The sequence below is a fragment of the Panicum hallii genome, chromosome 9, assembly GCF_002211085.1.
Source record: "Panicum hallii strain FIL2 chromosome 9, PHallii_v3.1, whole genome shotgun sequence".
Taxonomy (NCBI): domain Eukaryota; kingdom Viridiplantae; phylum Streptophyta; class Magnoliopsida; order Poales; family Poaceae; genus Panicum; species Panicum hallii.
Window position 1 is genome coordinate 58,629,863 of NC_038050.1, and position 23,282 is coordinate 58,653,144.

The 23,282-nt window shown below is 47.3% G+C and overlaps 3 protein-coding genes across 3 annotated transcripts; 2 read left to right on the forward strand and 1 right to left on the reverse strand.

Moving 5' to 3' along the window:
* The first annotated feature begins 13,112 nt into the window (after window positions 1-13,112).
* On the forward strand, window positions 13,113-14,153 carry LOC112876790 (zinc finger protein 36-like). Its single transcript, XM_025940968.1, has one exon. It carries the CDS (start codon window positions 13,224-13,226, stop codon window positions 13,896-13,898), a length of 675 nt encoding a protein of 224 aa, XP_025796753.1. The 5' UTR covers window positions 13,113-13,223; the 3' UTR covers window positions 13,899-14,153.
* A 1,539-nt stretch (window positions 14,154-15,692) lies between these two features.
* LOC112877640 (zinc finger protein 36-like) lies at window positions 15,693-16,433 on the forward strand. Its single transcript, XM_025941987.1, has one exon. It carries the CDS (start codon window positions 15,744-15,746, stop codon window positions 16,311-16,313), a length of 570 nt encoding a protein of 189 aa, XP_025797772.1. The 5' UTR covers window positions 15,693-15,743; the 3' UTR covers window positions 16,314-16,433.
* A 4,242-nt stretch (window positions 16,434-20,675) lies between these two features.
* Window positions 20,676-22,118, reverse strand: LOC112873238 (3-oxo-Delta(4,5)-steroid 5-beta-reductase-like). The gene has a single exon (XM_025936243.1). The coding sequence runs from the start codon at window positions 22,116-22,118 to the stop codon at window positions 20,871-20,873; it is 1,248 nt and encodes a 415-aa protein (XP_025792028.1). The 3' UTR covers window positions 20,676-20,870.
* Between the last annotated feature and the right edge of the window lie 1,164 nt (window positions 22,119-23,282).

Genomic DNA, 23,282 nt, shown 5'->3' on the forward strand with positions numbered 1-23,282 from the left:
ATAACATTAAAAATGCTATGCTTCAAAAGGAGGATCTCGCCACAATGGAAGTAGGAGAACTTGTGGGGGAAATTCGCGCTCATGAAATGAGCATTCTTGGTATGACCGAAGAGCCAACATCAAGCAAGTCGATTGTTCTAAAGATCAAGACAAACAAATCCCGCAAGCTCAAGATGGTCAAACAAGACTCAAGCTCAAGCAATGAAGAAAATGATCATCATGAGAGCTCATCCGATGTTGAAGATGATGGAGAGCTTGCTCTCATGATGAGAAAGTTCACACGCTTGAATGAGAAGATCAATAAGAAGGGTTTCAACTTTGACTCCAAGAAGGGAATGTTCCGTCCAATGGATGTCAAGAACAAGATTTGCTACAATTGTGGCGAAAAAGGACACATCCGTCCAAATTGCCCCAAGCCGGACAAAAGAAGCAAGAACAACAAGAATAAGCATCGCCATGATTCAAGCGATGATGAAGAAGAGGAAAGAAAGAACAAAAACAAGAGATTTGGGAAGAAGAAGACCCATGACAAGAAGACCAAGCTCTTCCCAAAGAAGAAAGGGCACACCAAGAAAAGTTTCTTGGTGGAGAAACAAGAATGGGTGACCGATGTCTCATCAAGCGAAGACTCAAGTGATGAAGAAGACATTGTCACCATCGCCCTCACCAATGAAGAACCATCTCTACCTCCGCCTCCTATGTGCCTCATGGCAAAAGGTAACACCAAGGTATGTGAGGTAGATAGTGAAGATGATAGCGATGAAGAGCTTGATCCAAATGAATTTACTAACCTCATCAATGAGTATACATCCGTCATCAAGAGGGAAAAGGGCAAAGTTAAAGTTCTTGAGAGCACTCATGCCAAGTTAGAGCTTGCCCACTCCGACTTACTTAGTAAGTACAATGACTTGCTCAAAAAGCACAATGAGTCACTTGTACTTGCTAAGCAAGTTGAAGAGAGCCACAAAAAGCTCAAACAAGAGCATAGGGAGTTGGCTCACAAGTATCAAGAACTTGAATTTGCTTATGAAGTAATTGACCCAAGTCTTGAGAAAGTTGTTCATGAAAAGGTCAATGCTTCTACTTCATGTGATGACCTACTCATTGATGCATATGCCACTAATGTTGTGCCCAAGCTTGCCTCTTCTAGGGAAAAGGAATTGATGGATCAAGTGGCAAGCCTAAAGAGTAGTGTGGAGAAACTCTCAAGGGGAGAATACATCCACAAGGAGATTCTCTTCAACAATGCCCGTGACTATGGTAAGAGAGGTCTTGGTTCATTTCCGGAGCCAAACATGGCCACAACTCCTTCTCCGGAGATCAAGACAAGCTTCATCAAGGAAGTTGGTTCATATTGCCAACATTGCCGAGTCACCGGGCACCACACTAGGGAGTGCACTTTACCATCACGTCCTCTTCCTAAATTACCCAAGAATTACTCATCAATGTTCCAAAATAATCATTTTCTCTTGAGTAAAGTGAAGGGCAAGGTGAAGGCCAAGTTCATTGGCAAAATTGTTAAGGAGTCGAAGAAGAAGCTCCCCAAGCAACTTTGGGTCCCAAAAGCTCTTGTCACACATGTGCAAGGCCCAAAGCTTGTTTGGGTTCCGAAAACTCAAAAATAAATTCTCATGTGTGTAGGTGAACTACAAAGCCGGTGGAAAACATTGGGTACTTGATAGCGGTTGCTCTCAACACATGACCGGCAATGATAGCATGTTCACCTCACTTGAAGACCCCGGCGATCATGAACATGTCACCTATGGTGATAACTCAAAGGGGAAAGTCTTAGGTTTGGGTAGAATTGCAATTTCAAAAGATTTATCCATTTCAAATGTTTTGTTTGTAGAAGCACTTAGTTTTAACCTCATTTCTATTGCACAATTGTGTGATCTTGGACTAACGTGTGCCTTTGACAAGAATGGTGTTGTAGTGACTCATGAAAAAGACAAGTCATTGGTATTCACGGGGTTTAGGCATGGCAATATCTATTTGGTGGATTTCTCTTCAAAGCAAACAAGCACCATGACTTGCCTCTTCACCAAGTCGTCTCTTAGGTGGCTTTGGCATAGAAGAATTGCTCATATTGGCATGAGCAACCTCAAGAAAGCCCACAAGAGAGGGATGATCACCGGCATAAAGGACGTTACTTTTGACAAGAACAAGCTATGCAAAGCATGTCAAGCCGGGAAGCAAGTTGCAACTCATCATCCTATCAAGACAATGTTGTCTACCTCCAAGCCGCTCGAGCTACTACACATGGATCTCTTTGGTCCAACCTCATACAAGAGCATTGGCGGTAACCTCTATTGCCTAGTAATTGTTGATGATTTTTCACGTTACACTTGGGTCATGTTTCTAGGCGATAAGGGTGAAACTCCGGAAATCTTCAAGTCATTTGCAAGAAAAGCTCAAAGGGAATAATATTCCCAAATTGTGAAGATTCGGAGTGACAACGGCACCGAGTTCAAAAATATGAAGATTGAAGAATGGTGCGATGAAGAAGGAGTCAAACATGAGTTTTCTGCCACCTACACGCCTCAACAAAATGGAGTGGTGGAAAGAAAGAACAAGACACTCATCACCCTAGCAAGAGCAATGTTGGATGATTATGGCACGTCCGAGAAGTTTTGGGCGGAAGCAATCAACACGGCGTGTCATGCATCCAACCGTGTGTATCCTCACCGACTCCTCAAGAAAACTCCGTATGAGCTCATCACCGGGAAGAAACCAAATATATCATACTTTCGGGTCTTTGGTTGCAAATGCTTCATTTATAAGAAGAAAAGGCTCGGTAAGTTTGAAAGTAGATGTGATGAAGGTTTCTTTCTTGGTTATGCATCAAACTCCAAAGCATATAGAGTATTCAATCAAACCTCCGGGTTAGTTGAAGAAACATGTGATGTGGAGTTTGATGAATCTAATGGCTCCCAAGAGGAGGTTGTTGGTTATGAAAATGTAGGGGATGAAGAAATTGAAGAAGCCTTAAAGAAAATGTCCGTTGGGGATATCAAGCCGGAGGAGGTGCATGAAGACAATGATCAAGGGGGAGGAACTTCCTCATCTTTGCCAAACACCTCCACGGCACCCCAAGTGAATGAAGATTAAGAAAAAGTTGATCCACTGCCTCAAGAAAATGTGTCAACGCCAACACCCCAAGTCCAAGAACAAGAAAAGCAAAATGTTCCACCACAAGCACAAGTCACTCATGATCCACCCCAACAAGCATCCACACAAATACCGCTAGTGAAGCACGGTCGCATCTCCAAGGATCATCCAATCGGTCAAATCATTGGTAGTCCTTCCAAAGGAGTAAGAACTCGCTCCAAGTATGCTTCATTTTGCGAACATCACTCGTTTGTTTCGTGTATTGAGCCCACTAGCATAGAGGAAGCACTTGAGGACTCGGATTGGGTGATGGCCATGCAAGAAGAGTTGAACAATTTCACCCGCAATGAAGTATGGGTCCTCGAAGCTCCTCCGAAAGACAAGAACATCATCGGCACAAAGTGGGTCTTTCGAAACAAGCAAGATGAACATGGGGTGGTGGTACGCAACAAAGCAAGACTTGTGGCAAAAGGGTTTTCTCAAGTCGAAGGTTTGGATTTTGGTGAAACTTTCGCTCCGGTCGCAAGACTTGAAGCTATCCGCATTCTTCTTGCTTACTCTTCACATCATAATATCAAGTTACATCAAATGGATGTGAAAAGTGCTTTCTTAAATGGCTTTATTAACGAACTTGTTTATGTTGAGCAACCTCCCGGGTTTGTAGATCCGAGGAATCCTAACCATGTTTATAGGTTGCACAAGGCACTCTATGGACTCAAACAAGCACCAAAGGCTTGGTATGAGAGGCTTCGTGACTTCCTAATCATGCAAGGTTTCAAGATCGGGAGGGTGGACACCACTTTGTTCACAAAAGACGTCAACGGGGACCTTTTCATTTGTCAAATTTATGTTGACGATATTATCTTTGGCTCAACTAATGATTTACTAAGCCATGAGTTTGCTACCATGATGTCTAGGGAATTCGAGATGTCCATGATTGGTGAATTGACTTTTTTCCTTGGTTTTCAAGTCAAACAAATGAAGGAAGGGACATTCATCTATCAAGAAAAATATACTAGAGATATCCTGAAGAAGTTCAAGATGGATGAATGTAAGCCAATTAAGACTCCTATGGCTACAAATGGGCATCTCGACTTGGATGTGGACGGTAAACCTGTTGATCAATCCCTCTATCGTTCAATGATAGGGTCTTTGCTTTACCTTACCGCATCTAGGCCCGATATAATGTTTAGCGTGTGCTTGTGTGCCCGTTTTCAAGCTAACCCTAAGGAATCACATCTTTCGGCTGTGAATAGGATCCTTCGGTATCTCAAGCACACCCCTAGCATAGACTTGTGGTACCCCAAAGGCACTAGCTTAGATCTCTTGGGATACTCGGATTCGGATTTTGCCGGAAGCCGTGTCGATCGCAAGAGTACCTCCGGGGGTTGCCACTTGCTTGGGCGTTCTCTAGTTTCTTGGTCGAGTAAGAAGCAAAATTCCGTGGCTTTGTCCACCGCGGAAGCGGAATATATAGCTGCCGGTGCATGTTGTGCCCAAATTCTATATATGAAGCAAACCCTTTTGGACTTTGGTGTGAAACTAGGAAGAATACCACTCCTTTGTGACAATGAAAGTGCCGTAAAAATTGCCAAGAATCCGGTTCAACACTCTCGCACAAAGCACATTGATATTCGCCATCACTTGTTGCGTGATCACGAAGCCAAGGGGGACATTTCCCTTCAAGGTGTGAGATCCGAGGAGCAATTGGCGGATATTTTCACAAAACCTTTAGACGAGAGTACCTTTGTTAGGCTAAGAAATGAGCTTAATGTATTAGATGCGGCAAACGTCATGTAAGTTGCCATGTCATATAGAAAAATGCATACATATAGGACACTTGTCTAACCATGGTAAGATAGTGATGAGCAAGGGTTTAGCTAGAGGTGGTGGTCCACTTGTTTTCCTCTAGGCTTGTAGAAAGGCTCATCATGATGAAGCTTTCCGTGGGATCAAACTTGACAAGTAGATCTTAAAATCTCGCTATGCATTTCTTGTCATATAGTTGTGCATCTCATGTTTACCTTTCTTTCGCATGTGTTTGTAATTTGCATTATCATTGCATGCGTAAAGGTCACAAAGGAGATCACTTGATGAAGATGAGACTTGTTTTACATGTAAGATCTTAATTCATGAGAAGTGAAAAGAGTAAAGTGTTAGGTGCGTTATTACCTAGTGAGCAATGTCATGGTGAGTTTGAAGCTTTCCTCCTTCAATATTCCTATGACATGGCTCATACATTTTAATTTGGCGCTTTGTCTCTCTTGCGACTTATCCTTGATTTTGAAAAGAAAAACTATTTAAGTTGTTAAACTATCCTATTTTGAGGGGTAAAGTCGCCTATGCAAGTCCATTAACTTGAGTTTAGTTGAATCTTATAAGTTCATTGGACTTAGCATAGAAAAGTGAGCTGAGAGAGGGTTTTTGGGTTCACCGGTTAAACCGACGTTAAATGGATCTATTCCCATCGGTTTAACCGGCGTTACTAAGTGTCAGCCACAGCTCAGTCATTTCAGGCGTTCAACCGGCGTATACAAAGTTTGCAGCATCGGATCAACCGATGAACAGAACACAATTCTGACCTGAAAATCAACTGTTATTTGCATCGTTCAACCGACGAGTTCACTTTTCAGATCATCGGTTCAACCGGTGTACAGATACAGATTTGGCAGGGTTTCTGGTAAACTACACCGACGCGATCAACCGGTGTTCAAAACCTAAGCGTCGGATCAACCGGCGATAAGAAAAATTGCGGGGTCCACTTGTCATATTACTCTCTTGCTCTCTCACTACCGCCCGCTCGTCTTCAGTTGTTGCCGCCTCCTCGCCTTCGCCGTCTCCTCCACACTGCCGCCGCCTTGCGCCGTTCGCCGCCGTCCACCGCCGTCCGCCGCTCGCGTCATCTGCCGCCCGCTCACATTCTCGCCGGCGCCGCTCACACGTCACTGCGTCGCCCCCGTGCCGCCGCCACCGCCCTGCACGCCGCCGCCGTCCGCCCACGCGACGCAGCGCCAACGCCAGCGCCCTCACGCGCGCCCCCGCGTCGCCGCCGCCGCCCGTACACTTCCTGCGCCGCCGCCGTCTGTCGCCCGTGCGCACGCACAACGCCATCCTCACCTGCACCCACGCCACCTTGCCACTCGCGCACCACCATTCCACCACCACTGCACCTTCACCGGGCCGCTGCACACGCGCATTGCACCGCTCTCACGCATTCACGCCGCGCCGCGTCTTTGTTCCTGTCAGTGATTGTAATGGGTCGTGACAAGAGGAAGGGTAAGGAAGTTGTGGTCGAGGAGCCCGCTCGCAAGCGGACTCGCGCAGCGAGAGAAGCTGAGAGGGCCGAGATGGTGGCTAAGGCCGCCGAGGAGCAGGCGTCAGGCCGTGCTCGTCCGTTCGCGATCAGAGATACGCCAGCCAGGGGCAGAGGCAGAGGCAGAGGCATGGGCAGAGTCAGAGGAGCCAGGGCCACCAGAGCCGCAGCAGCAGCAGCAGAGTCAGCGCAGTCACTCTCAGCGGCAGAGTCCGATTCAGATTCAGAGACAGAGCAGTCTGAGCAGTCTCAGGGGCAGGACACACAGCAGTCACCAGCTCTACGACGTTCTGGCCGCACTCGGCAGACGTCCCCCGCAGAGGAGACTTCACCTGCGACCGAGCGTCGCACCGGACCTAGGACGCGAGGAGGACACCAGCCACAGGAGCCTCGCAGGTCCACCGCAGCAGCAGCAGCAGCTCGACGAGCCGAGGCCCTAGCGGCCGAGCGCGCAGTGTTCCGCATGGACACTGTCGTGCGTCTGGAGCCAGGTGTGCTGCTCCAGAACTTGACCAAGGCCAATGCGGCGAAGGTCAAGAGGCTCAGGTGGAGTGTGCAGGAGGAGGAGTAGTTCCCGGTGACACGAGACAGTAGGGTCGATCGCAGATTCTGGACGCTTCTTCAGGCCAGTTTCTACGAGACCTATCAGAGGCGGGGCCACAGGATCTTTCCTCACAGAGTTCTTGATTGGGTTTCTTTGAGGACAGCTGCAGGGGGAGCCGATGTCAGGGAACATTTTGATCACTTCAGGGGTCTGCCCAGGTTGCTCTCGATTGAGAGGAACAGGTATATTGAGGACTGGGTCAGAGTCTTTTACGCCACAGCTTGGATTGCCCCAGAGCGCAGAGCTGTTCACTTCATGTTTGGGGGGCAGGTGTTTGGTTTGTCCAGAGCGACACTCGCAGGGATCCTTGGAGTTGACCTTGTTGACGTCTCTCTGCACGAGATGGTATATGGTGATGCAGATCCACCTCGCAGGGCCATGATTGGCGGGATTGCACCTTCACACGAGGCGATCTCTCAGTGCTTCCGCCAGCCCTTTCCAGCTTCTTACGCCAGAGTCCCCAGTCTGCTGACCCCCGAGGCATACGCTATTCACATGGCACTCCGGAGGACGTTGCTCCCGAGGAGTGGCTACCCTGAGGGATTCACAGGTCTGCAGCAGCTGCTACTGCTCCACATTCTCACTCACGAGCCGTTCGATATTGTTGATTTTATTCTGGCAGAGATTGAGGATGTTATCACTGACGGGATGGGCGTAGTATGACAGTTTTCTTATGCTCACTGGATCAGTTTCATTTGCTCTATGATAGTCCAGCTGAGTCACCCGTCAGTGCAGTCTACAGACAGGACGAGGTTCCCTGGTTCCCCGTCTACCGCCCGACCGCACCCTCAGACAGGAGGAGAGGGAGACAGGCAGATCGTGCTGCCATGGCACGGCTGTCACCGGAGGTTCAGGCCCGTGTTGCCCAGGAGGACGAGGCACTACTAGCCGCAGAGGCACAGCTTCCCGGAGGAGATGATGAGATTCATTGGTCAGACCTAGAGTCAGACTCCTCCGAGGATGAGGAGTACTTCCCTGCACCTGCTCCAGCGAGTCATGATCACGAGGCAGGGGGTTCAGGAGAGCCAGCTCCAGTGACAGCTGCTGCTACTACTGTCTCAGAGTCACAGGTGTCTCAGCCGTCTGAGCTCACCGCACTTTTGCAGCAGCTGGTCACACAGCAGAGGGAGGATCGCCGTGCTCAGGAGGAGGCCAGGAGAGCACATGAGGCCCAGCTTGCAGAGATTCAGAGGGAGGCCGCTCGAGAGCGAGCTGCTTCTGAGGAGCGGTTTGTCGGACTCATTGACCGAGTATCTCAGAGGACAGACGCTCAGTTTCAGCAGATGCAGCAGGGCATGATGGCGATGTTCGGGATGATTTCACAGCTATATTCTCACACCGGACTCGCCCCTCAGCAGCCAGGACAGTCAGGCCTTCAGGGCGCCGGAGCACCACCACTTGCAGTTACACCTGTTCCGGCCTCCACTGCTCCAGCTTCTTCCGCGACCCCAGAGATCATGTTCTCATTGTCAGCACTGCTTGGGTCTGCGAGTCGTCCCCTCTTCTCTCCGCTGCCTGCGACCTCACTCTTCCAGGAGTCACCCACAGCAGTGCAGTCAGTTGGCCTCCCCGTCGTACCACAGCCACTACCTTCAGGGGGAGGCGGAGAGGTGTCCTTAGTTCAGCAGTCGTCACAGCCGGCAGCATCAGCTCTTACTACTTCAGATGTTGACACATCTTCTGCTGAACCGGCTACTACTTCCACGGATCCTCTCCCCGGCAGTGCTAGCACCAGAGCCTCGACGACAGCTACACCTCCAGTCAGCTCAGCACCTGCCGGCACCTCAGATCAGCAGCTACCTTCTGTCTCCGAGGATCCACCGTCCGACGACGACGACGACGATGACCCAGATCGCTTTCTAGCAGTATCTCGTCAGCTGGATCCGTAGATCACTCCTTTTTGGGCTTTGATGCCAAAGGGGGAGAGGGAGTCAGGGGGAGGGTAGCATTAGAGAGAGCTCGATCAGGACTTTGATGTTTCTTATTGTATTATATTTGATGTTAGTTCATGGATATGTACATTTGTCATTTGAGCATGCTGAGCTTTTGAGACATATCTATGGATTTCGGTTGAGCCATTGAGGTCTTTGATTCTCTCTTTTCGAGTTTGCTTGTGTTTATTCGTGCCTTATCTTTCTCGCTCTCTCGTTATTTATGTCTGTGTTGTCATCAATCACCAAAAAGGGGGAGATTGTAAGCATCTAGGCCCTTAAGGTTTGTTTCGGTGATTAATGACAACCATTATTGTGACTAATGAGTTTGTGCAGATTTTTAGATCATTATCGCTCATTTGGTTATATGTCAAAAGAGGCCCCTAATTTTCATCATTCAAAAAGGCGATCTCGGCATTCAACTCAATAATATGTCAAGACTAAGGATCTTTCTAGTCCTAAGTGTCATAAGGTTGAGAAGGACACTTAGGTTAGTATAGGTTTTATAGTTTTGTAGTGATCGCACTATTAAGAGGGGTTTAGGCTTAGTAACTTGAGCATGGACATGGTCATTTGAAAATGGATGCACACAATGGTCACTCAGGTTCCTAGAAGCTCAAATAAGTGGTTCTTAACTTATATCTCAAGAAATATTTGGATTTCATTCAAGACTCAAGTCAGAAAAGGCAAAATCAGAAAAATCCTTATCACCGGTTTAACCGACGCCTAAAGTTTTCTATACGTCGGTTAAACGAGGTCAGCAGGCCTGGACAAGTCCATACACCGGTTAAACCGACGTTATTTGAAATTGAACGTCGGTGCAGTTGTCCAGTGACTTGGTTTTTCAGTTGTTCAATGGATGATTACATTCACCGGTTAAACCGATGCAACGACGGTTAATCTTCCCAAACAGTAACGGCTAGTTTTCAAAAAAGGGAGTTTACATTCACCGGTTAAACCGACGATGACTATTGGAGGGACGTCGGATTAACCGGCGCTACGCAGTTTTCTAGCAGCTTTTTCTCCAACGGCTCTATTCGTGTGAGCTGCCCATATATACCCCTCCAATGGGTCATTCTACTACTCTTGACACCAGGCAACACCCAAACACACATACTTTAGTCAAGAGCTACTTTGAGCTTCAACATTTCATACACTTGTTCATTCAATCATTCAAGAAGCAAGATTAAGGACTTGAGTAGAGAGAAGCTTGTGTGCATCCATTCTTGGTGATTGGTTCTTGCTCAAGTGAAGGCCTTAGCTTGTTACTCTTGGTGATTGGCATCACCTAGGCGATCTTGGTGATCGAGGTGATTCTCGCGGAGCTTGCCAAGGATTGTGGAAGCCCGGAGAAGAAACTTGTACGTGGCTTGATCTCCACCACACCGGGATGGTGAACGGACTCTTAGTGAGTGCCCTCGTCTTGGTGACTTGGGAGGTGACAATACTCTTTGTGAGTGTCACAACGTGGATTAGGGGTGTGTGCCAACACATCGATACCACGGGAAAAATCCGGTTGTCTCTTGTCCACTTTACTTATTCAAGCATTATCTTTCTTGCAATTCATTCATGTGCTTGATTTAGGGATGACTAGTTAGCTCTACCTTGCTAGGCTTTATCTCTTTTTATCTTATCTAGCTTGTGTAGGTTGTTTAGTTATCCGGTTGGTGAATTGGTGCCTTTCTAGTTTTGCATAGGATAAGGTTGCTTTATCTTGTTTTAGAAATTGAAAAAGGCCCAATTCACCCCCCCCTCTTGGTCCATCGATCCTTTCACGGTTTAAACATTTTCAATCGGTCACGCTTATCATTTTTCATTTTAGTTTGTTGCCATGGATATTACATATATATATATTAATTTTACAATGTGCTCCTCAAATGGATCTTGTGTTTTATTCACATTACAAATTATTTTCTTCATTAAAGACCATAACTATTGATGGTTCTAGCTTCTATTTTATAGTATCATTGGAAATATACAGTATGTTATATTGATTTTAATTTGTATACAAATACAATTTAAAGAAAATAAGAACATCTCTATGTTGGGATGGATAAAGCAAAAGTAGCAAGGGAGGTGGTGCTAAGTAATTACTCGAAGCATCTAATGTAGAGAGGGTAATGGATGTACGCGCGCTCTTAATATATAGTCTTTAGTATATGTAATAAAAGAAAAAATATTGTATAATTGACCACGAGATCTTATATACTATGATGTTCATTTTATTTCAATCATACTAACAAAATACAAGTTCACTGGTAAATACATTAGAGAACAAGAGAAACAACATCATGCAAATAACAATATGCACTGTCATACATGATTGTGTTGGGAATTATATGACCGGCATGGCTGAAAGGTTGGCAATGTGATTTAATTTTTTTAAGGACAAACACTCGGACCTATTTTAATCACAAAGTACATGCACAACTCTACTGTGATTAGTTGCTCTACTCTAAGTTGTGAAATTGCAGTGTTGATTAGCAAGGGAGTTAACAGCATGACCAAAGGATAATCAAGATAATGTTGAGGTGTCATAGTTTTCGCATATAGAAACTCAGCAAATGTAACTAGGAAATTGCTTGTATAGCATTAACTATCACACACCTTCTAGATTTCAGGGGCTTCAAATCTAGGAGGCCTTTTAGGAGACAGCTTCATTGAGTTTAGTAGAGAGGGATGCTGGCTGGCCGTGAAGACACGAGTGTCTCCAGGCTTAGGGCACCGGTAGTGTGTGCAGAAGGGAGGTCATAAGGAGGTTTGAGGTCGACCTCACATGTTACAGGGCAGTTTTATGCAGGTCTTAAGCCAAAAAAAAAAAGCGCTTGAGGACAGCCATCAAGCTGAGGACAGCCATCAAGCTAAAGGCTCAATCCTAAGCAATAAAATACTACTGTTTCCTTCGATTCTCCCAACCGCTGCCTCCACACGAGCAGAGGAACCTTCACACATAGAATTTTTTCTATTGTAGGGGGACCCACTACAAATAGTCCGGCCGCTACCTTATTTTTAGTGGGACCCAGTATAAGATTGGTGGGGTATCATACACTCCCCATGCCCTTAGAAGGTGGGGTCGCAAAGAGCATGCTGGCCTGGTAGTGGTGGCGGCGGTAGAGATGGTGGTGCGGCAAAACGGCGGGCCGGAGATGATGCCTGTTGTTGTGCAGCTGTGGGTGGGGGTGGGTGTGACCAGCTTAGGAATAGAGCCAATGAACAACAAAGAAGTAGGCAGGGTCAGAAGCTGACGAGAAATGTTATAAATCGTTGTATGAGGAATGTTGAAGATTAATTATTAGCATGTCCCTGACTACTGCTGTCATCCTATACAAGATGCAGCATTCCGTTTTGTATGTTTCCTTTAATCTCAAAAAAAGATTGGACCCAACCAGCACCATCAGTTGACAAGTGTGTCATGCTAATTGAGATGAGGGCTCCGTGTAGTAACATCGGCACCCCTTGTCGATTTTGAAGGGATGATGAAACATGCACATCAGCAGCCTGGGCGAAACATATGAAGAGAGTCGAAACCGTGGAGCACCGGCGGCCGGCCGGCTGCTGCAAATTATCCGGCCAAGCACGCAGTCAGAAGCTGGTCTCTTCCTTGACGGCTTGACTGCCCATGCATCAATTGCACGTCAGCTGTTTCATCCGGAATTGGAAAAAGATAGCTAGCAGTAGCACGCAGAAATGTAAAGAACACGTGTTGCACGCCCCCAGGTTACGGAGAGCGGAGTGTGCCATTGGATAACCTTCTGGCTTCTGCCTTCCTCACGCCGTTTACCATTTCCGGGAAGTTGCAGGAGTGCCGTTTCTATACGCTAGCCCTGCATTGTTGCTGATGACCAACTGGCTCACTGGATGCATACAAATCGTAGGACAAGCTCGTGGTGGATAGGCTCCTTCGTCCGTGCATATTCTGGCATTCTATTGGCAACTTGGCTGCCGCCGCGAACCAACGCAGCAACGGCCAAGTGGCCAACCAACCGCCCGCCGCATGTTTGACGCGCGCGGGCATGCGATCGCATGCGTACGACTTGTTCATCCTCTCCACCAAACAAATCATCGCACGCGACCTCATCCGCATGCCCGCACGCCCTCGTCCGGCTCCGGCCTATATATTCACACACGCCGCCGGCCGCCTCCTTCCACTTCTCTCCATCCAGCTCTCGGACAGATCGATCGCCGGCTGCTAGCTACGACGAACGCCGCAAGCAAGATCGAGCTAAACTTCGAAAGCCACCTGCTTTTTCACCAGCGGCTGCTAGCCATGGTTGCCGGCTTGGAAGCTCTCCTCGACCCGACCGCGCTCTCCCTTGCGCTCCCGGCGCCGCCGGCGCTCAAGAAGGAGGACTACCTCGCCATCTGCCTCGCCGCGCTCGCCGGGACCCGCAAGTACGCCGGGCTCGGGAAGGAGCAGCACGGGACGGCGAGATGGTGCCCGGCCCAGCGCCACGCGCCGCCTGCGCCGCAGCAGCAGGAGCTGCCGTTCCGGTGCGCGGTCTGCGGGAAGGCCTTCGCGTCGTACCAGGCGCTCGGGGGGCACAAGTCCAGCCACCGCAAGCCGCCCACGGAGGAGCAGTACGCCGCCGCCACGGCGCAGGCGGCGTCGTCCGCTGGTGGCCTCGACGAGACGGCGCCGTCGGGGTTGGGAGGGGCTAGCGGCGCCGGGCCGCACCGGTGCACCATCTGCCGCCGGGGCTTCGCCACGGGCCAGGCGCTCGGCGGGCACAAGCGTTGCCACTACTGGGACGGCATGTCGGTGTCCGGCTCCGTGTCCGCGTCCGTGTCCGCGTCCGGGACGGGGTCGTCGGGCGTCACCGTGAGGAACTTTGACCTCAACCTGGCGCCTCTGCCGGAGAACTTTGGGGTGAAGAGGTGGGGTGAGGAGGAGGAGGTGCAGAGTCCATTGCCGATCAAGAAGCGCAGGATTTTGATTGACTGATCAGTCTCGTGTCCATCTTGTTCATGTAAAAAGGGATCTAGGCAATCATTGTTTCATTAACTTGTTAAAATTCTGTTTTCAACAGAGATTTGTTTAATTCATTGATTCATTATTTCCTTCCATTAATTTGTTTAATTCATTGATTCATAAATTCAAAGTTGGAACCATTGTGCTGTGTATTTTTATTTTATCCTCCTTTTCTCGCCGTTCATAATAAGTTTTATTTAATGTTGGAAATAAAGCTATTTTATCCAAGGTCTCTTCTGTCTTACAGTTTGCATATGAGTATTTTCTGTTTGAAAGGCTATAATTATTGGTCGCCTCTGAGATATTTGCAGAAGTTTAATATAATTAAACAACTCCTCTAATTAAAAAATTGTGTCAGAAATAAAATGAAAACAGTGACCATTCCCCTTATCCAATCACTAACAGTTTCCAGTATTTATCTTGTTAAAATGTCTCCATATTGATGTGCTGTTGTAAACATACTATTGTGACATCATATTAAACTTCATATATGTCTGAAACTCAACAGAAATTTTCATTGGATTTTCGCTATTTGGATTATTGTCTGAAAAATTCTTCAAAATGCTTGTTTGAAACTTCGTTTAGATTGAAGCGATACTAAAGTATTGCTCCAAAAATAAATCCATTGAACTTGAAGCCTACTGAACATGGGGGAATTTTGAAAGATACTAAAACTCGTTGAGAATTAAGTTTAGAACATCAAAGTTGAAACTCCCTATAACTTGTCAAACTCAAAAACATAATATGGCAATTTTGCTGTATGGCGCATCCTGATCTTTTTGTCTCTTTCTTGCTGATATTTTCCATTTTCATATCTTACAAATGCAGTTAGTTCTGAGCTCAAAATCGTTTATATTCTTCAATAACATCACCTATACTAGGTATCCTTCAATGACATGTTTGCCCAAAACAAGTTTTCAAAAGCTTCTAAGTACCCCTTTCAAGTAATGTTAATAATTCCATTGTGCCTTTTGCCTACTGAATATTTACTCAAACAACATTGCTCTCCTTCGGTCGCAAGATTGGTTTGTTTAAGGAACAGGTGCGCCTCACCATGCCACCACCCTTAATTTGGGCGAGAAAAGAACCGTTAAACAACACAATATAATAAGCTGAGGCTGCTTAGCCGCCACCACCTTTAATCCACCCACCGTGCATGCTGCATGCATGTGTACAAGAAAAACTGTTGTTTTAAAACTGAGTGAAGGGTTTGTGAGCTATCTATCAGAAACTCACTATTAGCTGGATCGGATCCTCTCGCTCTCTCGCGTCTCCATGGGCACAGCACTCCCAACCTTCCACAACAGTATACCATCAACTTGCTGCCAGGAGAAACCAATGTGCAGTTTCCTCTCGCTCCGGAGCAAGGAAAGTTCGCCTTGGAAAATGCGCATATGGAAAATGCATGCTTTCGCTGCCAATAAGCTCAATCTAAATGACTACTCTAACTTACCCATATGCACGCACGTGTGCCTATTAACCCCCCACATTTATATATATACACACTATATTCACTGGAGTACGGATGCATGCATCCATCCATGGATCGATCGTCCATTCATCCACGATTTCACGCAGAAGCGTCCGCCTCCGCCCGCCCTCGTGCCGATTTGACCCACGACCCGTTTCCTCACTTTTCCGACCACCAGTTCCAAGATCCATCTGACCATCGCCATCATCTGCTCGCGTCATAAAGAACTCACACTTGCGCCTTATATATAGGCAGCGATGCCCTACGTGGTTAGCTCATCGATCTTGCAGCCGGACCAGCAGTCCAGAATCCTAACCAACACTCCAGCAGCTGCGATTCATCGATCGATGGCGCCCATCGCCCACGACGACTACGTCTCCCTCTGCCTCATGGCGCTCGCCGCCGCGGGGGCCGGAGGAGGCCAGGCTGCTGCGGCTGCCATGGCGACGACGGCGCGGCGGAACACGACGGCTGCTTGCTGGACGGCGGCGGCGGCCCAGCAGGAGTGCGAGCTCCGCTTCCGGTGCTCCGTCTGCGGCAAGCAGTTCGCGTCGCACCAGGCGCTGGGCGGGCACAAGGCCAGCCACCGGAAGCCGCCGCCGCCGCGGGCCCTGCTGCAGGCGTCGTCGTCGTCGGGCTCGGGGGGGAGGCACCGGTGCTCGGTGTGCCACCGGGGCTTCGCCACGGGGCAGGCGCTCGGCGGGCACAAGCGGTGCCACTACTGGGACGGGCTGTCGGTGTCGGTCACGGCGTCCGCGTCGGGGTCCGGGTCCAGCATCAAGGACTTTGATCTCAACTTGATGCCGGCGGCGCGAAGGTGGGGAGAGGAGGAAGAGGTGCAGAGCCCCTTGCCGCCCAAGAAGAGGCGGCTGTCGCCGGGTCCTTCCCTGGACCTGGACCTTAGTTTAACGATTTAGTTAGCATATATATACACATGTTGAGTTTTTTGAAGGCGTAGTTTGAGATAACCTCATTCGTTGATTGTTTAGTTGTAGCACTAGCTAGCTTCGTGTCGTGGTGAATAAAATTGGATTTGTTTTGTCCTCACCAGTACTGCATTTTCGTCCTGGTGACGAAGTATTAACGATTCCCTCAACTGCATAAAACTTGATCGCATGGTTCCAACAATCGATTAGCATCCACCCTCGTACCTAATAACGACCCAAAATGCCTCGCCAAGTGACCCAAAATTTTTGGCCATCTCAAACTGCAGCATCTTCAACTTGATTGTAGCCCTAATGATTGATCGAGACAAATATATCTTGGTATACAAATGTGTTTTTTGCATCCTGTAGAATTACTTTGGACTTTGGGTGCAGAATGAGGCGGAGGACGAACCGGAAACGTTTGTTGGGCAGTACCTTAGTCGTGCAAGATGATGGGCCAGCAGCGCAACAACACACAAGCCCAGAGTTGTTTTTTTTTAACTGAACAGCCCACCTACGACTAGGACTTTTTTTTTTACGCCGGACGGAAGTTGATACAGCAACAACTTTTTCACTTCGAAGTTCAGATTGATTGATGGGGGATGCCATTGTCGCCTGTCGGGTGTCTCTGTGCATTTTTATATAACTCATTAACCATACTAATCAAGGATTATTCCATTCAGAGATGGAGTACAGTCCAGCTTCAAACGCACGCAGATAAGTGCAAGATTATTTATTCCCACTGGCACGTACGGTGGCCAGCCGGCGCCGGCCATCTAGCTGCACGGCGGGAGCGGGCGGCCGCAGAGGCACTTGTTGCCGGCGAAGTGCTTGGGCCCGAACCTGTGCGTGTACCGCCCTTGCGGTATGGGCCCGCACAGCCGGTTGTAGCTGACGTCGAACGCCAGCCACTTCCTCGCCGCCGCGGCCGCCGGGATGCTCCCGTACACCACGTTGTGGTCGATCTCCAGGATGTCCATCGCCTCCGGCAGCTCCACGCGGCCGAGGTCGAACTCGAACCGGTTGCGCGACAGGCGCAGCGCGTTCAGCTGCTTCTTCGCGCCGAACAGCACCGACGGAGCTCAGCTAGCTGTACATTGTGGACTGATCTGAATGGTGGACCAGGACCACCGTGTCCGGCGCGATGGCACCCGCGTGCCGGCGTGCGCTTTTCCAAGACCACATGTTCTAGATAGATGCAAATTTGTGCTCGATACGTTCTGTGTTATAAGGGCCTGTTTGGATCCAAGGGAAAGAGAAAGAGAAAGTGCAAAATTTTTGCTCTTTTGCACTTTTTTTGCACTTTTGGATCCAAACACCCCAAAGTGCAAAAGGGCAAATGCTACCGTAATTTTGCTAATTATGAATTAATTAGGCTTAATAGATTCGTCTCGTCATTTAGTCCTCATCTATATAATTAGTTTTTTAATTAAACTATATTTAATACTTCTAATTAGCGTCCAAACATCTGACGTGACAGGAGCAAAAATTTTACCATCCAAACAGCTCCTAAGTGCTTAAAGAGCCGACATCCACGACCACGAGAACATGTTGGCGAAATGCCAATTCTCTTGTACAGAGTACAGTCCAGGACGCGCGCACATGCACACAGCCTACTCATACAACAAGCACTCAAGCAGAGGAAAAACTTTTGTAATATGAGGAGCACAGCCAAATGACGTAAATCGTGTAAATATGAGTCCAGCCAAGGTACAACAAATTTGAAATGACCAGCTACTGCTCCAAAACTTGTGGCGACTAGCTAGTGCCTAGTCCTCTTATTTGCTTATGTCAGTTATTTTCGGATTGTTATGCATAATTTTTGCTTAAACTGACAAGTATCAGTCATCTTGAAAATTTTTCATAGTACACAGGAGTATCTCTTTTCAGATAATATATTACCACAAAAAAGTTCCTGTCAAGGCATCATACTTGAGGAGGCCATGACAATGCCCTAAAAGACTGCACCCCTTCATGTTTTACTGAACTCAATATAAACCAAATTTAAAGAGGTGCTGAGTGCCCTTCACGTTCACGCACTGCCGCGTGATATAGAGAAGCGCAACCTGCATCCAAAACTGAAAAATCCTCCCAGAACCTGCAGCGAGGGTACCAAAGAATTGCAGGTACAGATCAAACGAAGTTATATGTGCGGTTGTTCTCTGACCCTAGCTCTCACTGACGCCAGATTGTATTGTCGTATAAAGCTGTAGGACTTTGGCAGGAAAATGAGTCCAGGATCATGTCAAACATCATCTTCACGCACTTGCACGGACATGACCAGATTCCCCAGATCATACTCTGTACACATTTCGTTCTGTTATTTTTCAAGGAAAAGAAACAATTGTATGCCGAATCGTCGCAAAATAATATGAACCCTTGGTTTACAGTCAATTCAGATAATTGATCAGATCCTACACCAAAACTCATCCAACAACTTCAAGAGCCTTTGGATGATGCATAAGACAACATATGAAGTTAAATAGGAGATGAAGAGAAGAAAACCCAGCAGTTGAAGATTGCAAACATCAGAAGAAACCAAATTTTGTATCATACCGTGATTAGTAGTATGAAGGTCTGTATATATATTGCCAAATACAGTTTTAGAATTTCTGACACGATATTGTCATCCAGAACCATGCTAGCCACAACAAATCAGCATTTCTGCCAAAAATAAGGTGGAAGAAAAATTGCAGAGGAAGGTTTCCATCTCGCAAGGAATGCTTCATGAACACTAATGCAATTAATACGGAAGTGCCCAGTTGGATTAAGGTTTATAGAAGTAATGTACAGTTGTCTGGAGCTAGATATCTTCTATTCTTTAAAATAGATGAAATAAATTTTATAAAAATTTCTATATATGGTTGATGCAAGATTGGAACCTATCATATATGGAAAGTAGAAAGTTAATGCCATGGCTAATAGCTAAGAAAATCCTCAAAACTAGTATGTCAGGCTCTACTTGGATCGGAAATTTCTTGAGTGAGAATGCATCAATATGACCCTGTCCTTAGAAACATCAATATCATAGCATTGTTACCACATGTGACTGAGGAGATCTACAAACACACAAGCCAAATCACAGCAGAAAGCCAACAGGCACTGCAATGTCCAACGGGATATCTTCCACCTAAAATTGAGCTTTGTTTTGCACTTTCAATCCTATCTTTAAGTTTACACCAAAAACTCAAGCTACAACTTCAAAAGTCATTGCACAATTCAACATATGAGGTCAAATAGGAACAGAGAGGACAAAACTTTCCATTTGAAGACTGGAAACATTATAAGAAAGAAAATCTGATATTGTGGAATCTGGAATGAGCAACAGGTATGAAGTCCATGCAACTAATACAAGTTCACAAGCTTTGGACATGATACAGTCATCAAGAGCTGTCAAAGTTTAACGCATCACGATACCAGTTCTGCTAAAAAGAGATGGGAAATAAAAGACAGAGGAATGTTTCCATCTCGCAATGATATGATGCATGGACATTAATGCAAGCAACAGGAATCAACAGCTACCTCATTTAGGATTCCAATCAAGCAGTTCTGGTTTCGTTTCGACTAAAAATTTTCCGATCCAAAAAAAAAAAATCGAAACCAACATCGAGAACTACATGTAAGATGAAGTATGTTGTTAAGTGAAACCAGAATTCAGTATAAGCATTCAGACAACTTGCTTGCAGTCAGAGTTCAACCAGAAAGTTCTGAACTGCTAGTTTTGTATGCCCATTTTAATGAACAATTACTAGACTACCTTTGCTGATGCTATATATCTGCAATCCTAAAAAAACTGAAATAATTTTATCCAGTGGTCCAAGATATGAAAGATTGGAACCTATCTTCTTTTCTAATTTTGGTTCCAGAAAATGAAAATAGCTAATCAATGCCATGGATAACATATTAAGAGTTATAGCAAGTAGTATGCCAGGTTCTACTCCCTTCACGAAATATGATTGACAAGCGCAAACTACATGGGAAAGTCCACAGAAATGTTAATGGCACAGCATTGTTACCTTATTACTCCAGATAACTATCACATCACATGCCCAAGAAAATGGACTGAAGAAAGATACTACTTTCTCCATTCCAAAATGTAGTTCATTTGACTTTCTAGATTCATAGTATTTGCTATGCATCTAGATATAGATATAATGTATGTCTAGGTGCATATTAAAATCTATCAACTTAGAAAAGGCAAAGTGATCTACATTTTGGAACGGAGGGAGTATACAATATAAATATAATAAACCATAAGAAACAGCGCTTCAAAGAAATGCACAAAGAGGCAATATATTGATGGCTAACTGCCACACAGCCAATTCATAGAGAATCCAATAGCATTGCCCAGAAGGGAAAGTGTGATCAGTTGATGATTCCATACTTAAACGCTTCCATCAGTTAGCACTTCCCAGGCTCATTTGTATATACCGCGCCAAAACATTACAGAGCATTCTATGAAACTAAATTTGACTAACGCGATTAGTGATCAAGGCAATCAGATAGAGAAGTAGGTGGAGTATCACTGACATCCAAAAAATGAACATATCAGGGGACGATTTTGTCAGCCTTCAGCTTCCCGATCCACGTATTGAAGGATCTCACCGTGTTCCGGAAGCCGAGGAATCCACGCTCCTTGCTCTTGTTCATGTTTTCTATTTGTTCCTTGCCGGCGTTGATCAACGCGTCCACGAACCACCAGGAGGTTATGTCGTTGAGCTCTGTCTCCACGAGCCCTTTCTCCCTGACGATCTCCGCCCACAGAGCCTCCTTCCCGGCCATGGCCTCCTCGAGCTTGAAGCGCTTGTCCTCCCCATCGTATCCGGACCACTCCATCTCGAAATGGTCTGCCAGCATCGGCCACAGGTTCTTCCACTTGTAGATGTCCCCGTTGGTGCAGTTGAACGTTTCGTTCTTGCCGCTGGGCTCGAGAGCCGCCCAGAGCGCGTGCTCGGCGACGAGCTCCGCGTCGGAGGCGTCGCTGAATCCCTCCCAGGCGACGAGGGAGCCGGGCCAGCGCAGCGCGGCGCCCTCCTTGCAGCAGATTGCGGCGTAGACGCAGAGGCTGGCGATGACGTTGCTCTCACTGCGCGGGGAGAAGCCGAAGAGGGTGGCGGGGCGGTGCACCGACCAGGTGATGGCGCCGGCGGCGCCGTTGAGCCAGGAATGCGCGACCTCGTCGAGGAAGACGTCCTCGAGGTCGGAGTGCTCGAGGTGCGGGACGTCCTCTGGGTACGGGCGCATCGCCACAATGGCGGCAAAGAATCCCGACATGGGTTCGAACGGGTCGACGAATCCCTTGCGGCCGGTCTGGAGGCAGACGTGGACGAGCGCGGGGCATCTGGGGACGACGACGGAGAGGACGTTGCGGAGCATGGCGCAGCTGGCCTCGCGGGCGTCGTCCTCAGTCGCACCGGGGCACGCGGACCAGGCGGTGTAGAATACGTGGGTGATGTCGGTGAGGGGCTTGAGGGCCTGGGCCACGGCGGCGGGGTCGGCGAGGTCGAGGTGGAGGTGGATGACGGGGTTGGGATAGGAGGAGGAGGGGGCGCCCGCTGGCGCGGACCAGGGCGGGAGCGGGCCGCGGGAGAGCGCGTAGACCTTCCATGGCCCCACGGGGGTGTCCAGGCTCGGGAGGATGTCGAGGAGGGCGGCGCCGACGACGCCCGTGGAGCCGACGACGAGGGCCACCTTCTGGGACGCGGTCGCTGCGGCCTCGGCCTCGGCCGCCGCGCGCGCCACGATGTGGCGCCTCTCGATCGTGCCGTACGCTCCAGTCCAGCACCACCGCATCATGGTGGGCTGGTGGCCGGCGGTGAGGCGGCGTGGAGTGGTGGGGATCGGCAGCCGCAGGGAGGAGGAGCAGGTGCGGGCGGTTGGTTGGTTGGGGACTCTGGGTTCTGGGTTTTTTGCGTGGGGGTGACGAAGCATGCGTGTGGGTGTGGCTTTATGCACAGATTGCAATGTTAGAAATAGCCTGTTGCTATTAGTTTTTTAAAAATCTACCACTACGCTATACAACATTTGTGGCAATATTTGTCCTCTATATCCATTAAAAGAGTTTTACGAGATTTAGCAGTACTAAATGTCCGTTAAAGTGGTTTTTGCGATATTTAGCAGCACTAAATGTCAAGTTTGTCATAGATTTTAGTAGTATGATTCGCTCAAAGACGCAATCAAAAGGATCCATATAACTAAATAAACATAGTGTAGACCCTAGACAATGTAGTATGGTCACTGTTGGGTAGTCAAGAGATATGTTAGAGTTTATTATTTGGTGCTAGACAATAATGCTTATAATTTTATATATGATTATTGATTATTTTATCATTTCGCTAAATAATTTAGCTTTTACTGTAGTCCACTGTAGCTTTCTATAACTTTTAGAGAAAACTGCCGTTAAAATTCATAGCCTGCTAGTTACAACATTGACACATTGTGATCCTGCACCGGCGTGCTAGTGCTAAGCGTTTTAGTTTTCATTTTTTTGTTTATTCTTTTTGCATTATCTATTAAAATTTTTGTAGAGATACTTCGGCATTACAGTGTATTAACATAGGTTCTCAAATATTTCATCTCTAGCTGAATCTGGTAAACTTTTGCCAAAAAAAGACATCATGCATAACACTTGTAACAAATTTAGCAGCTGAAATGCCACGAAACTAGGAGTAGTGAGGTATTGTCTATCTTCAGAGTGAAGAAACCAGCCTAAAAGGCCGCCGGGATCAACTCTAATAGGATGAGCATTGGGTACAGAGACTTATAACTAAGGCTAATCACAATGGGGGTTTTCGTATCCCTGTTTCCAAGAATGTCACATCAGCTTGGGAGATGAATGAAACACTATACCTCAATGGAGAGTTTCATTTTACTGTTTCCAAAGCTAACCAATGTAATTAAATGCTAGTTGATCTAATGGTGCATGGGATCCCCCATGAAACAACGGCGGTCACAGTGGTC